The sequence below is a fragment of the Penicillium expansum genome (genome assembly GCF_000769745.1).
Source record: "Penicillium expansum strain MD-8 chromosome Unknown contig25, whole genome shotgun sequence".
Lineage (NCBI taxonomy): Eukaryota > Fungi > Ascomycota > Eurotiomycetes > Eurotiales > Aspergillaceae > Penicillium > Penicillium expansum.
In genome coordinates, this window is record NW_015971442.1 from 320,257 (window position 1) to 334,883 (window position 14,627).

At 47.1% G+C, this 14,627-nt stretch overlaps 6 protein-coding genes across 6 annotated transcripts; 4 read left to right on the forward strand and 2 right to left on the reverse strand.

The window, feature by feature from the left end:
- Window positions 1–1,231: 1,231 nt before the first annotated feature.
- PEX2_009540 (uncharacterized protein) lies at window positions 1,232–2,437 on the forward strand (the record flags this gene model as incomplete). The annotated part of the gene is made up of 2 exons (XM_016738231.1): window positions 1,232–1,291; window positions 1,436–2,437. 2 exons carry the CDS (start codon window positions 1,232–1,234, stop codon window positions 2,435–2,437), a joined length of 1,062 nt encoding a protein of 353 aa, XP_016594340.1.
- A 1,321-nt stretch (window positions 2,438–3,758) lies between these two features.
- PEX2_009550 (flavin-containing monooxygenase) lies at window positions 3,759–5,686 on the reverse strand (the record flags this gene model as incomplete). The annotated part of the gene is made up of 8 exons (XM_016738232.1): window positions 3,759–3,770; window positions 3,816–3,923; window positions 3,996–4,143; window positions 4,203–4,405; window positions 4,473–4,610; window positions 5,050–5,114; window positions 5,167–5,574; window positions 5,638–5,686. 8 exons carry the CDS (start codon window positions 5,684–5,686, stop codon window positions 3,759–3,761), a joined length of 1,131 nt encoding a protein of 376 aa, XP_016594341.1.
- An 834-nt stretch (window positions 5,687–6,520) lies between these two features.
- Window positions 6,521–9,527, forward strand: PEX2_009560 (uncharacterized protein; the record flags this gene model as incomplete). The annotated part of the gene is made up of 6 exons (XM_016738233.1): window positions 6,521–7,015; window positions 7,068–7,753; window positions 7,806–8,163; window positions 8,402–8,616; window positions 8,884–9,375; window positions 9,425–9,527. 6 exons carry the CDS (start codon window positions 6,521–6,523, stop codon window positions 9,525–9,527), a joined length of 2,349 nt encoding a protein of 782 aa, XP_016594342.1.
- Window positions 9,528–10,058: 531 nt separating this feature from the next.
- On the forward strand, window positions 10,059–10,235 carry PEX2_009570 (uncharacterized protein; the record flags this gene model as incomplete). Its single annotated transcript, XM_016738234.1, has 1 exon — window positions 10,059–10,235. The coding sequence occupies one exon, from the start codon at window positions 10,059–10,061 to the stop codon at window positions 10,233–10,235; it is 177 nt and encodes a 58-aa protein (XP_016594343.1).
- Window positions 10,236–10,518: 283 nt separating this feature from the next.
- On the forward strand, window positions 10,519–11,879 carry PEX2_009580 (SDR family oxidoreductase; the record flags this gene model as incomplete). The annotated part of the gene is made up of 4 exons (XM_016738235.1): window positions 10,519–10,637; window positions 10,779–11,004; window positions 11,083–11,266; window positions 11,320–11,879. The coding sequence occupies 4 exons, from the start codon at window positions 10,519–10,521 to the stop codon at window positions 11,877–11,879; spliced, it is 1,089 nt and encodes a 362-aa protein (XP_016594344.1).
- A 210-nt stretch (window positions 11,880–12,089) lies between these two features.
- Window positions 12,090–14,564, reverse strand: PEX2_009590 (putative DNA ligase I; the record flags this gene model as incomplete). The annotated part of the gene is made up of 1 exon (XM_016738236.1): window positions 12,090–14,564. The coding sequence occupies one exon, from the start codon at window positions 14,562–14,564 to the stop codon at window positions 12,090–12,092; it is 2,475 nt and encodes an 824-aa protein (XP_016594345.1).
- Window positions 14,565–14,627: the final 63 nt, after the last annotated feature.

Sequence of the window (14,627 nt, forward strand, 5' to 3'; positions counted from 1 at the left end):
TCCAAGGCATTACGTACCCTCAATATTCGCCTAAACCCTCATTAATCTGTTATCAGCTCAGCTCAAACTCTTTTAAGTCGCAATGTTTCAGTGTGGATCGGGATCGCACTAATATCCTTAGCTTAGATCTTGTCTGAGAGCTCACATACCCGCCTATGACCACACTGGCATGCCTATGGCTATAATTGACTGTTCCAGGGTCCATAAACTTCTTGACGTTATGCTGCATTTTTGGGAATGTTTGGACTTTGAAGTTACGTAGGTGGCTCTTAAAACCTGTCTCCGTCTGTTAGGCCAACATTAGAATCTTGAAACGGGGGGTTAATAACAGGGCTGCATATATCCATGGATGGCTAAGTACAGCCGCCTAAATAAGAATTGAGTTATTTTTTCTCCATCTCACTATGTGGACATATAGAATGCTTGTTTTCTCCTAATACTCCTATTGCTCTCCTATTTTTTTTTTTTTTTTTTTCCCCTAGAATTTAGTATTCCGTGCACATAAAGTACAACATACGACATCTATAAATGCTTCCGGCGATCTAGAGCATACCTCAGGGGGGATACCTCATCCTCCAATTCAAGTGGATCGGAATCTGTGGCTGCATGCCTGGTTTCTATGGGGATCCTGGAATTTGCAGGAAAACATTTTTCTTATTTGAGAATAAAGAGAATAAAGAGCTTTAGATTAGATTGTACTCCGTACAGGGTATAAAAGGTGATGAGAATTCAACAGGGTAAATGGATAGATCGATTTTCGGAGCAAACAATTGTGGCATAAAATAATAGAGAAATGAAACAAGATAGGGGTTATTGAATTGAACTATCTTGTCTATAGTAGTTATCTCTCAGTGCTCAGTGCTCCGTACTCCGTACTATACTATAGATTAGTTCGATACAGAGTACTCTGTATACATAGTAGATCTGGAAGAAAACATATTCAAGACAAAAAATATCCAAAAATCAAAGACACAAATGTTCTTCCCCAGTATCTACAGGTTAAAAATTTCAATAGAAATTGGTTTCTTTCAGCTGTCAATCCCAATCTGTTCAAGTGCTTCTCCAGAATTGTTCTCCGAGTTCCCGCATTTTGCCAAACTCTCACCCTTCCCTTTCGCCCTTGCTCCCCCCCCCCCAAACCCCAACCTCGACACTACATTCGAAAATATCCTCTCTTTTTTTTGTATTTGCATAGGGGTGTTACGCTTGGGTTGCTTGGGTTTTTGACACAATGCCTCTCTCGCAGCCGGGCTCGGCAGAAAAAACGATACGCAAAATCGATATCGCCCAGGTAAGAGATCAAAAAAAAAAAAGAGGCTGCGGATCCCTTGAGATGCAGTCTTGGCTATTCCTCCAAATACTTGCCACTGCGTTCGAATGCGTCCCGATGATATTGTTGGCGATGTGGGACTGACCCTGGATTGTCTTCGCACAGGTTTCTCTCAGTCTGCAGGATCGATTGGGCCTCGCCAAACTCAAGTACCAACATGGTCGACTACATGGCCTGAACCCGAACCAGCAGAATGGTAGAACCGTTCTCGAGAGTGACAAGCCTTCCGACTCTTCGTCCGAGTTCTCACGCAGCCGTTGCGAGACCCCCTTCACCTCCCCTCCCCTCCAAGCCTCCACCTACTCCAAGGAGCTCCCTCGATCCGCCCGCAATAAACATGCTGCAACCTTCAACTCTAGAGTCATGCAGCCCATGCTGTCTGCCAGTCGAAAGCGCCTCCGGTCGGACTCCGATTCCGAACGTCCTGCCAAGGCAGCCCGGGTCTCGTGGAAGAGTTCTTACCGACTGCCGGAATCCTCCCCTGGCATGAATCGACACCGTACGAGCCGACGTACACAAGCCCCCTTTATGTCCGAGGCTACCATCCCGGAGATGTCATCGCCTGTATATCCCAGACCGTCAGAAGAGATCGATCCCGATCTGCCACTGCACAGTTTCCAGACCATGAGCTCGATCGTAGGCTCCTCCCCTCCACGAACCCCTCCTCCAAAACATATGCGACTGCCCCGAAACAACCAGCCTCAGAACCACGAGGATGGCGCGGATTTGCTTCTATACCTCGCCAATTCCCCGACCCCGGCTCGGGTTGCAAGGGGCAACGGGAACCAGGCCTTCCCACCCTCCACTCCTCCCAGCCAGCACGCCGTACTGCCAGGAATGACACCCACGATGGGCGGCGGCATGTTTGCCAACATCAGCACACCAAATCAGCAATTCAATTTCGCTGATTTCGTGAATGTGACTCCTAGCCCGGCTCAACCAACCTGGGGTGGCCGCACCCCAGGAAATCCTGCTCGCACTCCGCTTACCAGCAACAGAAAGCGATTGAACTTTGATGCCCTGGTTCCTCCAAGTAACTCCAGCCCTCGACTTCGTGGTAAGGAAACCGGGCTGGCGTTACAACTCGGCGGCGAACTGCACCCATGAACCCATTTTCTGTTTCTGTTTCTCCTTCAATTTTCTCTTCTCTGTTCATTTTTGCCTTAACTCCTTCTTAAACCCCATTGACGACTTTCTTATGATCATGTTATGTACACATTGTGTTCATCCCCTATGTAATTTGCCCTCTTTCCCCGGTGTGGAGGCTTGCTCTTTTGAGGACAGACCTGAGCCTTGATTGGGAAGGCCTCTACTGGGACTTGCATCCTCAGGCGTTGTCTTTATTCTCTTTCTAAATGCTTCACTATCATGTCTTGCGTTACCTCTCATTCATCAAGACCGTATGTCTTGCTTTTTCTATGTCATTGATTGCCCTCGGCAATTTCACTGTTCACTCTTATTTCCTTCTTTTTTTTTTTCCTCCTTTGCATCCAGCATACCCTTGATGAGACTTTTAATATTTCTGCATGGCTCTTGTCTTGATATAAGAAGATGCAAAATGAAATGGAACATGTTCATTGAGAACATAGGTGTATCTCAGCACAGCCTTGGAAAAAAAACTACATATTTCCTCTAGCCGGCTTATTTTTATCATGCTTATTGCCTAGAACACAACCCGGGGGCCCAAGACCGCCATAAATCTTACTGTGGATCACCGTAGAACGATATAGACGAGAGCATCTCAACCCAGCATTGACTTCCCTATCTCTGGTCGGCTTATTGAACAGTAGCTGAAAGTTTTCCTTGGACCACGTAGTCAACCCCTCATTTTCACGTCCAATCCGGTCGCGTCTTTTCGCGTCACTTTCGCGTTGCGGTTTAAGAGGCTTTTGGGTAGCCAATCAGAGACGATCAAACTGAAAGTCAAATCTGATGTCATATAATCCCTACTTTGCTTATATTCTGCCACTAGGATATATATATCGACAAGAATAGTCGATCGCTTATACGGTGTCTGTAAGAATTTACTAATACGATCCATCTATTTGGCTTCAGATCATACTAGGGACGTTACATGTAAGAACATCCTAACGTGTTTTATGCAAAGACAGCAAACAGCATAAACTGCGCAAAGGACTTTTTCACGTATGGCCAAGGATAAAGAATATTATAGCGAATGTAGCTCATAAATCAAGGAGCCCAAAATCCGAGTTCGTGCCTCAACAAAAATCATTTGAATTCATAGTAACTACCTAGCCTATCCTTGTCATCTATCATCTATCCTCTATCCTTTCTTTCTCGGTGTTCAGTTCAGTTTCTAGCTTACTGTCATAGTTAGGCTAATAGGAATCATGCTGAGCGCAAGTAGGAGTAGCAGATGACTGAAGGAGAGCACCCGTTGGTTCTTATCAGGTCGAGCCTATAGTACTCACATGTCAATCTGTTGGGTCCAAATCAATCCAAAAACCTTCATTGGCCAACTTACATCGTATGTCCAGTCATCAGAACTGCTCCAATGGGTAGAATACCACATGACAAATGAGTTCCATGGGTAGATGAACCAATTCTTCTGAGACTTGTAGTCGATAAAATACTGCCAGCAATTGCGTATCAGATATATACAATCACAGCAAAAGATGGAAAGTTCTTTTTTGTTTTTGCTTACACTACTGCACGAGCTATTGAATATCGTCGTGGCGATTTTCTCATGCAGACTCTCGTTGTAATCTTTCTCGCTATCCGGCTTGACCTCGACAAAGGAAGCGTGACCTTGAAGAACCGGTGCAATCACCTTCATGACAAGCTTGACGTAGCTGGCATCACAGTTAACGGGATACTATGGGAAGAGGGGGCCAAAAATAAACAGACGTACTTCTCAATGCAGTAAATGGCAGATGTGTGGCCTTTGCCAGAGTTGGGACCCAGAACATAGAAGAAATTAGGGAATCCGGCCATCGCAGTGGATTTGTATGCCTCCTTGTAGCCGAAGTTACCCCAGTGTTCATCGCGAGTCCGGCCGTTTCGCCCTACCAGCTCGACATCGTATTGCGTCAGGGCGAATCCGGTGGCAAGAAGCTGTATTGGGAAGGGCAGGGATCAACTAAGGCAACAAGCCAAGCAAAGGTATTAGGTATTGACTTACAATTGCATCTGCAGGATATTCTTGGCCAGACTTGGTGAGAATCGAATGAGATGAGACTTTGACAATCGGGTCATCGGTAAGATGAATATTGCGTTGTTGAAGGCAGCTGATATACCTATTGTTGTCGAAGATCCGGCGCTATATTGAAAGGAGACTCAGTATTTAATCCCCAAATTGGAGCTCAGTCTGAAATCTTGCCTTGCATCCAATCTCATATTTTGGCGTCAAAAGGGGCCAATATTGCTCTTTTATGCCACAGCAGTAAGCAAAAGGTCGACACAAATGATCCCTCTTCATTGAACCGAACTCACCGGGTGCATTGCTTTGAACGTAAGCCTTGCTTCTCTCTGCTGATGAAAATCTGGCTTTGTTTCCCTTATGATTGATATTGAATCTGACAGCCGTGCTCTCCAAATAGAGGAACACAATCAGTCTCAAAAGGAGTTGAACACCGGGCACATAGCGAAAAACGAATTTCCATTTATTGCTGATTTGCATATTGTCATTTTGCAAATAGAATTGGGGAGTCTGGAATAATGAGAAATCATATCTGATATATGTAGAAAGTATATCTTACCCGAATGAATTGAGTGATGCTTTGAGCTTCTTGGGAGATAGCGGGAATGAGCTGAGCAGCCGAACCTGATCAGATGTTAGCCACATTCCCCTAGGACAGAGAGGAAGTGTAACTCACATCCGTTGCCAATGACAATCACATCTTTCTGATGAAGAGATAAGTCCGCCTTCCACGCAGCGGTATGAACGATATCACCTTCAAAGACTTCGGCACCCGGAACACCAAATGGATTTGGATTGACCAAGGCTCCAACCGCAGAGATCAAGATCTTACACTCGTGATAGAAGGTCTGACCTGTAGACAAGTCTTTCAACTTAACTAACCAGCTGTTTGTCAGGTCCTGCCAATAAGCCCCTTCCCATTCTGTATTCCGAACAATATGTCGAGAGACATCAAACTTATCCGCTACTCTGTTGAAGTATTCCAAGATCTCCGCTTGTGGGGGGTAAACCTTCGAAAAATCGGGATTTGGGGCAAACGATAGACTGTAGAAGACCGCTGGGATATCCACGGCACATCCTGGATCTACAATGGCATGTCAGTCACTGGAGCCCATTGAAGAGAAAAGAAAAGAAATCAATCACGAACTAACATTTATTTGCCCACCAAGTCCCTCCTGGAGCAGGGGAACGGTCATAGATGACATAGTCATCACAATTGTGCTCTCTTTTAAGTTGACAGGCTGTAGCAAGACCAGAAAAGCCAGCTCCAATAATGAGCACTTTGGAGAAAGTCTTGTTCTCCGAGGGAACCATGGTGAAATCCAAGAAAAATTATTCTTCAAGCAAGATGAATGAGAACCAAAGCGTGTTTCGGATATCTTTCTACAGATTTCTCAAGCCAGAACTTATAGCTGCTCGGCGCTATTGTTCTTGTGAGAATGCCGTTTACTTACTTTGGCATATGATACTGACAGAAGTCTAGATACTAGCATGGCTTACATGTCTTGTTACACATCTTGCTAGATCCACCAGTCACCGCTCGACCCACTACACCCCTTCGGAATATCTAGGACGTTAGGAGTAGATCCATGGGAGATCAGTTAAGTATTAACTATATACGGGTTGTTGACCTCCTTGTGTTTGATCGCAGTCAATTCAAACCCACTTTACATGCTCTACCTAACGCAGAAAACCCCATCTGGGATTGCAATAGTGACCGTTTCGTCTATACGCATTCTCCGGCCGTATACAGTTCTCTAGCCTCATGCAACTGACATGTGGAAAAACGATGCGGTGAGTGGTTGCGCTAGCCAATAGAAGATATATGAGTTGTGATAATCTCGTGTATAGTTCGGCATAGACTAGTCGTATCTTCTTGCATCAAACACCAATTCGATTGCACAATCCGCTCGCCCGATATACTGTTTTGTCTTTATGTTCAAGTTTGGGCATCAGGGACTATCATCTTCTTTGTCTCTATAAATTTCATCCAGTCATCCCACTACCACAAGAGCTCAGCTGGAACCAACATGTTTATTGTCCTTTTCCCTATCTTGGTGGATGCCATTCACCAAATTGGCTGGGCCAAGAGTATCAAGATCATTACGCCTTTCTTCCTGTTAGCTGTTATTAGTACACTACTTGCTTGGGTGTCTATGGTAGCATTTCTCCGACGAAAGTTGGTCTTGTGGTCTAATGAAGACCCCAAAGCCGAGAATACGTTGCTGGGAAGACCTCAACTCTATCCGGCACGTCTAACACATGCTAGCTTCTTCCCGGAGAAGTACCATTACTGGATTGTTTATTTCCTCGTTGGTGTGCCCGTTGGACTTCGTGGTCGTGTTGGGACTGTAGTTTCTATTGAAAGTGATCAACAAACCTCGGTCACAAATCCTTTCTACTCTTTTGTGAAGAGAATCTTCCGGATTCCATTTTGGTTTAGAATTGATACCAGTTGGTATCTTCACCGTGGAGATGGCCATCTAACCCTGGCCGCAAAACTAGAACACTTTTTGAAAGAACGGGTATGTTAGTTCTACCTGGAAAATCTTTATGCCTTGGTGTTAATACTTCCAGGGCGAGGATCCAAAACAATACCCTTATGCGTATCTTATCAGCATCCCTCAGTTTCTCTGGTGGACCAAAAGCCCGATCTCGTATTGGTATCTCTACTCGCCTCTCAAAGAGCTCAGTGGAATCATCATGGAAATCAACAACTCATACGGCGAAAAAAAGAACGCTTTCTGCCGATTAACCAAGGAAGACTCTTCCTCTCATGAGAAAGTGAAAACTTGCGAGGTTTTCAGCGCTGCTTTAGGAAAGGGACCTGATGGCGATCAACTCATTCGGTTCACATCATCGGCTCCCACTGCCAAGTATTACAAAGGCAGCTGGGAGAAAGACATATTTGCTTCGCCTGTCGAGAAAGTTGAAGGCGGATTCGCCCTTCGATTCATGGATCCATTAGATCCAGCACCTGAGAAAGGTGGCCCTCTGCACTCTAATATGACGCTTATCAGCACATCTGGAAAGCCTAAGATTTCTAGTCGTCTTTTCTCCGTTGCTCCTCCCATTGACCCTCTTGAAACATCATCCTGGGAGCTGGTGAGCTTTCTTCTCAGCTGGTCATTTGTTGTGCCAGTATCGATTGGTCGGATTGTGGTGGAGGCACTCCGTATTCGATTCAGAGGGAACATGCCCTATTTGAACAAACCGGACGTGAAGAAGGGAAATATCCCACGCAATGCCTCAGAAACAGAAAGGTCCTCTCACTGATCTCCGTTGATTATTTGAATTTTCTAACAGTCTTCACAGGGGTTTGGAGCCTTTCTTCCGGCTATACCTCTCCCACCTTGTCAAAACATGCCGTTTTCCTTTGGAGGTGATCTATACGCCTGCCAAATCACTACATCTCCACCCTATGTCAATGCGTTCTCCGGTGAAAACCTTTACATCTGCACCTCCCCCCACCCTCCTAATCCAGCCTCTCACGCCTCAGTTCTATACAAATATCCTAAAATACCCGGATGCCAAAACTGGAGCTATCTCCGAAATGGAGAACGTGCCCCAGGCCTGTGATCCGGAGTCCCAGCGGCTATGGGCATCCGATCCAGCGATGCTGCAAAGATTGATTGAATCAGCAATAGACTCGCCCAATACCGAGATCGCTCATGTACGCTCGGCTTCAGTCCCCGCTGAGCTTCCGATCCATCCCGCGAAACTTCCTCCTTGGCAAACGAAGTCAGGAGTAAGGTCATTTATGGATACTTTTACCTATTCCAACTGCCCCTCAGGCATGCGCAGGAGATATCGGGCAGCAAGGATCTACTGTTATCTGACAGAGAAGTTTGCGTGGGGGTCTTACAGATTGGCTGCTGTTTACGAGTTTTTGTTGCGCACGGTAGTTTTAGGGCTATATTGGAGGGGTCATCGCTAGCATTGCGCCGGAAGTAAAAAGTTTGACAGTTTATCGAAGGACGCCTGTCGTGGTTTTCCCAGCCTCGCCCGAATCCGACAAATTTTCGAATCCGCTTGCCGCATCTTTGACACCAGAGGGGAGTCGCGCGGCTTTTATACGATCCCCGAAATCATTCACCGGCCTCGACTATCTTTTTCAAGATTCGGAGTCAGTGGCCATAGGGTCTCCACTGCGTGATATTTTGAACACGCGGCTATACAAGGAAGGGGGTCTTAGTCTCATCTTGGGCAACTTTTCGGATGTCTTGACGAATAGAGAAGCCAACGAACAGTTATATTAGTCCTGGGCGAAGCTGGCCCGAGCGAAGATAAGAGACCCTATCAAACGAGACATACTTGTCCCTCGGACGCTCCCCTATCCGATTGGAATTAAAAGACCTTGCTCTGTTGACAACTATTACGACGCATTCAACAGGTCCAACGTGGATGTGGTAGACATGAGAAAAGAAGAGTTGACGAAGATCACCAAAAACGTCATCCAGAGTGGCTCAACCAAACGTGAATTCGACGTCATTATCTGCGCAACTGGATTTGAGCCTTTGGGTACCGGGTTAACCAGATTGAACATCACTGGCAAAAACGGTGTGGATTTGGCGGACGTTTGGAAAACCCGTATCATTTCCTATCTGGGGATGGCTGTCCCTGGATTTCCTAACATGTTCTATCTATGCGGTCCACAAGGCCCAACTGTTAAAGTGAATGCTCCAACGACTGTTGAATGTCAAGCACAGTGGATCTTCTCCACTTTGAAGAGTCTTCGCAAGTCCCATATTGACTGCTGTGAGCCGACTCTATCTGCATCTCAGGGGTGGGTGAAGAAATTGAATCAGCAGTGGAATAACTCATTATACCCAAAGGTAAATGTATGGGAGGCTCGCAGTTCTTCCGGCAAATCAGAGCCACTCTGGTAAGTCTCTACACCGATAATTGTTGGTCAATATACTAATTCTATCTAGGATCGAAGGGGTACATAAATACTATGATTACATACAGCAATGCCAGGCACCGGACTTCCGCGGCTTTGTCGAGCTGCGGCCAAAGCCTTCAGCAAGTTTGTAGCTAAGGTGTAGCATGTTGCTACACAAGCAAACGGGGTGTCCCTAAGAACCGTTGTAAATGCTACATTTACGTTCGTTTTTTAGTCGCATACTATACCATAGTTCTAGTAGGATGGTGATCTAACTTTACTCTTTCGGTTTCACACTCCCCACAGATAAGACTATATAGAATGAAGATGTGACCTTATACAACTCAAAATGCCTTCCAACCAAGTTATCTTTCTCTCAACCTTTGAATTTAGAGCAATCTGCTCTCCAACAATTCTTCTGTTTTAGAGGTGAGACTGTACACAACGGTGTATTACGCCCCTAAGCCTAAAAAGGCAATTCACAGTCGGTCCAGATTCACTGCTACGACATGCCCACATTGTGCTGCCTGGCTCTTGTGCCCACAACCTTACGACCTGTCGATTGCTGAAAGTCAATAGCGGTCTCATAGATTAGACTTACCATCAAAAATCCTAATCTTTCCAAAAGTTCAAGCAGAAGTGGGAATTGTGGTTCATATCAGAAAATGGGTGGTAGAATGCTCATGACGGAACTGGAGGGCAATTGGTTGCAAGGCGTGGGGGCACGAGACCGCAGCCTAACCAAACTTGGTGCTTGGCATATCAAGCGTGTACCTGGGCAGATCCCCGGGCCTATCTACTTCAAGCCCACACCACGTCTACAGATGCAGGCAGCGTTTTCCCATGCATTTATGTTTTAAAATCTGCATCCGAGTGGGTTTCACATAATTCCCTCATTCCGAGATGTCTTACCAAAAGCTGCCAAAACAAGGGCCAACACCCTGATCGAGACTCGCGCCGGCCAGGGTCATTACAGTCGGTTCCGATCCGGTAGGTAGACGGGAGATCACAAGAGGACTATAAAACAGGTCGCTTTCTAGCCAGAAATTCCTCTCCATCATCGGCCCTCAGCACCAGCATTTCCTCTCCATCATCGGCCCTCAGCACCAGCATTATCATCATCTATCTTGTTTCTTTGCCGTCATGAGCCACCTGCGTCGACTCGATTCGCCCAGCAGCGGTGTTGCTTTTGTTGCCGGTGCCAACGGAATTACTGGTCATGCCATTGTCGATTATCTTACTCGGCGTCCCGAAACTGAATGGTGAAGATCCCGAATACCTTGACATGCGACCCCTCAGACGGTTCTTTTTTGTCCTTGTCTAACTAGAATTCTTGGAAAAAAAAGGTCAAAGATCATCATCACCTCACGTAGGCCACTCAACGCTCGCTTCACGGATCCCAGGGTTGAGTTTGTTGCCCTGGACTTCTTGAGCTCTCCGGCGAGCATTGTGGAGCAGATCAAAGAACTCTGTGGAGGCGTCACGCATGCATTCTTCACGTCGTACATCCACAGCAACGACTTCTCAATCCTCTATGAAAAGAATGGCCCCTTGTTCAGAAACTTCTTGGAAGCTGTGGATCAAGCTTGTCCGAAATTGCAGCGTGTTGTTCTACAGACGGGCGGAAAGGTACATCGTGATATTCGATTTGCCGGAATCATTATTTACCCCAGGTCTCAAAGATGGCAATCACTGATTTATAGTTAGCATTACGGATTTCAATTCCGAGAGCTGAACTCCCCACTCGTGGAAGATATGCCTCGATATGACGGACCTGAATCCCTTTTCTATTATGAACAGGAGGATGACATGTTTGCTATCCAAAAGCGTCGCCAAACCTGGAACTACAATATCATTCGTCCGATGGGAATTATTGGATATGCCTCTCAATGTAGGACACCTCGAATTTCTTTGTTACTTCATACCTGACGCAATCAATAACAGACATTGGCATCAACGAGGCTCTGCCTATTGCTCAGTACTTCCTCATTTGTCGTGAGCTCGGCGTGCCTCCCAAATGGCCAGGAAGCTTGAACGGCTACCTTCGGGTCGAGAACCAGTCTTACGCCCCTAGCATTGCTGACTTGACCGTGTGGGCTGCTACCCAGGAGTGCTGCAAGGATGAGGCGTTCAATCACGTCAACGGTGACGTGATCGTCTGGAAGTTCCTTTGGCATTTCCTGGCTGACTACTTCAAGACCCCGCTAGGCTCGAGTGAACCCACGGAAACCACTGAGCCCATGGACATGCTTGAGTGGGCCAAGGACAAGCGCCCTGTTTGGGAGAGCATTGTGGCCAAGAATGGCGGTGACCCCGACGCTTTCCAGCTGGACTCATTCGCCCTGATGAATTGGTACATCACACCTACTGGCATGAAGTCACCACTCATTAGCACGGTGTCGAAGGCGAGAAAGCTTGGTTGGTCCCGCTACGATGACACTTACAGCACGTGGCTGAAGACTTTCGAGTCCTATCAGACTGCTGGTGTCTTGCCTGCTTCTTAGGCTGGGGGTGGCATGTTCAATAGCTCTTGGTACAGCTTGAAGAGGGGTTCTCTATTTCAAAAAACATGAAGTTAGATCTCCTGAAGTACTAATCTAAACGACAACTCGCATGTGGATCAGCCTAGCGGTATGGTGAAAATGGTCGAGGGCACTGGCTTCGAGAATCACAGGTTATACATAGATTGTGGTATCCGACATAAATGAACTCATCTACTCCATTCCCTCCTCTAGAGCAACCTCCCCGGTCTCCCCAGTCCGTTCCATCTGTTTCCGCCACAGCAACGCTAGATAATCCGACGAGGTAGCCTCATCTATGGATTTATCATCACGAACCTTGATAAAACGTGGAAAGCGCAGACTCAACCCGCGCTCATCACTAACCAGCCCAATAGCCGCCGGGTAGGTAGGACTGAGCGTGATATCTGCAAAAGCCATTTCCCACACCTCAGATGGCTCAAACCACACGTCTGGTTCGCCGTGGTACTCGATGTAGCTGGGGCGCGAGATGACGTTTGTGCTGCCATGTGCATATTTTTCTTTGTTGCTTTGGTAGAATTTGTCCGTGAACCCGGACATGCATTTTGTTACGGCTTCCAGGGATCCTGTTTCCGGGTTGCGTACTGCCAGTAGGATCGGGGACCACCATTTTGCTTTGCGGCCTTGGCCGTGCCACCCGGCTATCGGGATTAGGTCGAGGGTTTCGGAGGAAGTGCTGTAATCTTTTTTTACTTTGAGCCAGGATTCGAGTCGTTTGTCGGGTTCGTAGGTTGAGAGGAGAGGTTTACGTCGGGTGGGTTTCGCTTTGGTTATTGGGTCGGACGCTGCTTGATTTGGTTGCTTGGGGATTTTGGTAGCTATTTCGTCAGAGAGGTTGTTGTTGATTTGAGTGTTTGCACCGCGCTCGTTGTCGAGGAGTTTGACCATGATGCCCTCGCACTTGACATCAATGGCAGATTTGAAAAACTCAAGGACAGGCTCGGAATCCGCTGATGTCGCATCCGTGCTCTTCACCCAGCCGAAGTGTTTTGGAATCTCTACAAAGAGACTGCGAAGTAGTTCGCGGCGTTCTCGAAAGGGGCGATCTAGCAAAGGCTCGCCGTTGAGAAACATGAGGTCGAATGCGAAAAGACAGACATTGACTTTGATGTCTCCGATTTCAACGTTCTTCTTTGCACGATTGGTCAAGACCTGGAATGGCTTAAGATCGCCAGTCTCACGGTCCACGGCAACTACTTCTCCCTCCAGGATAAAGCTGGACACGCCTTCTCCTCGTATTTGCGGGACCAGGGAGACAAGATCTGGGTACTTCTCCGTCATGAGCTCCAGATGGCGCGAGAAGATAGAAATTTTCCCTTGCTCGTCGCAGTGTACCTGCGCACGTTGCCCGTCATACTTGTACTCGCAGCTGAAGTCTCGGCCTTGGAGCTTCGTCAACATCTCCGACAGATCGCGTGTGATGCTGCCCAGCATCGGCCTTAGTGGAATGTGCATGGTTAGGCCGCATCTGACTAAAAGCTCTTCCGTGGGTCCGATCTCTAATAAGCAGGGCACCAAATCATTGTAATCAGGATGTCTAGCGTATGACGCTTTGACTGTTTCTTCCGCATTGCTGTAGAGTTCTGCAAGCTCGTCCTTCTTCAAGCATGCAAGTTGATGCGGACGAACCTCAAAATCCGCCCCGGCTGGCTTAGAATATAAGACAGATCGTGCGAGAGCAATCAGCATCGTCGTCTTCACTGCACCAATTCGCAGATTCTGAACCAATGTCCGGACAATATATCGACTCTCATCGGCACCGCGCGCATCCTGTAGAAGCTTCTCGACGATCCTCTGTTTGGTTTCTTGACTACCAGGTCCTTTGCTAGTGGCAATTTTCTTCAGTGACTGGTATACTCCCTTGATTCTTAGAGGCTTCGGCTTCACCAGAGTGAATGCTTGTCGTTTTTTAGCTTCGAATGCAACATCTCCCGCATCGCCGTGCTTATCATACAGGGTCTTGAGCCCTTGGCTATTGAGGCCGTATATCTTTTTTAGTGCTTTGGAGATCGAAGAGCCTCCCAGGCCTAGCTCTAGTTCATCGTATGGGGGTGATATGGAATTAGTTGCTAGCCACACAGCAGGCAGGACACTCGACGGGTCCCCTTCAATCAGAATCCGAAGAAAGTTGACCAGCGTATCGACAATCTTTATTCGACTGGTTGTCGCATTCGCGAGGACGAAGGCTCTCGTTAATAAAGCGTACGAAGCATCTCCGCCTTCGCTTGCCCAATGCGACCGCAGTTCTGCTGCGTATTGACTCGCGTCGAATCTCTGGGGGCTTTGATCAAGCGGAATAGCAAGGGATATTGTATCCTCCGTCCCAGCTGACGACTGTAGTGAGAGAGTGCTCTTCTTTGGTATTACCGGCGCTACCGGGGGTGAAACAAGCGAGCTTAATGTAGAGGGGGCTGGGTCGATTTGCGGCTCTGCTTGTGTATCCTCAGTAGGAGTGCTTGCATTTTCCTGCTCATTCCACTCGGCCTGTAGTTTGCGCGCAAGAGCTTCATCGGAGAGGGTTTGCTCAGTGATATCGGGGACTTTTAAATTATTTTGTTCGGTGATCTGTTCTTTAAAGAACGATTTAATACTGCGCTTCGGTGGTGACGAATCTCCAGTTCCCTTTCGCTTCTTGGCTGGACTGGGCATTATTCAAAGGGTTGAAAGTGTGAGAGCTTATGGTTGCCACTGCGGAAGACGTCAGTCCAAAAG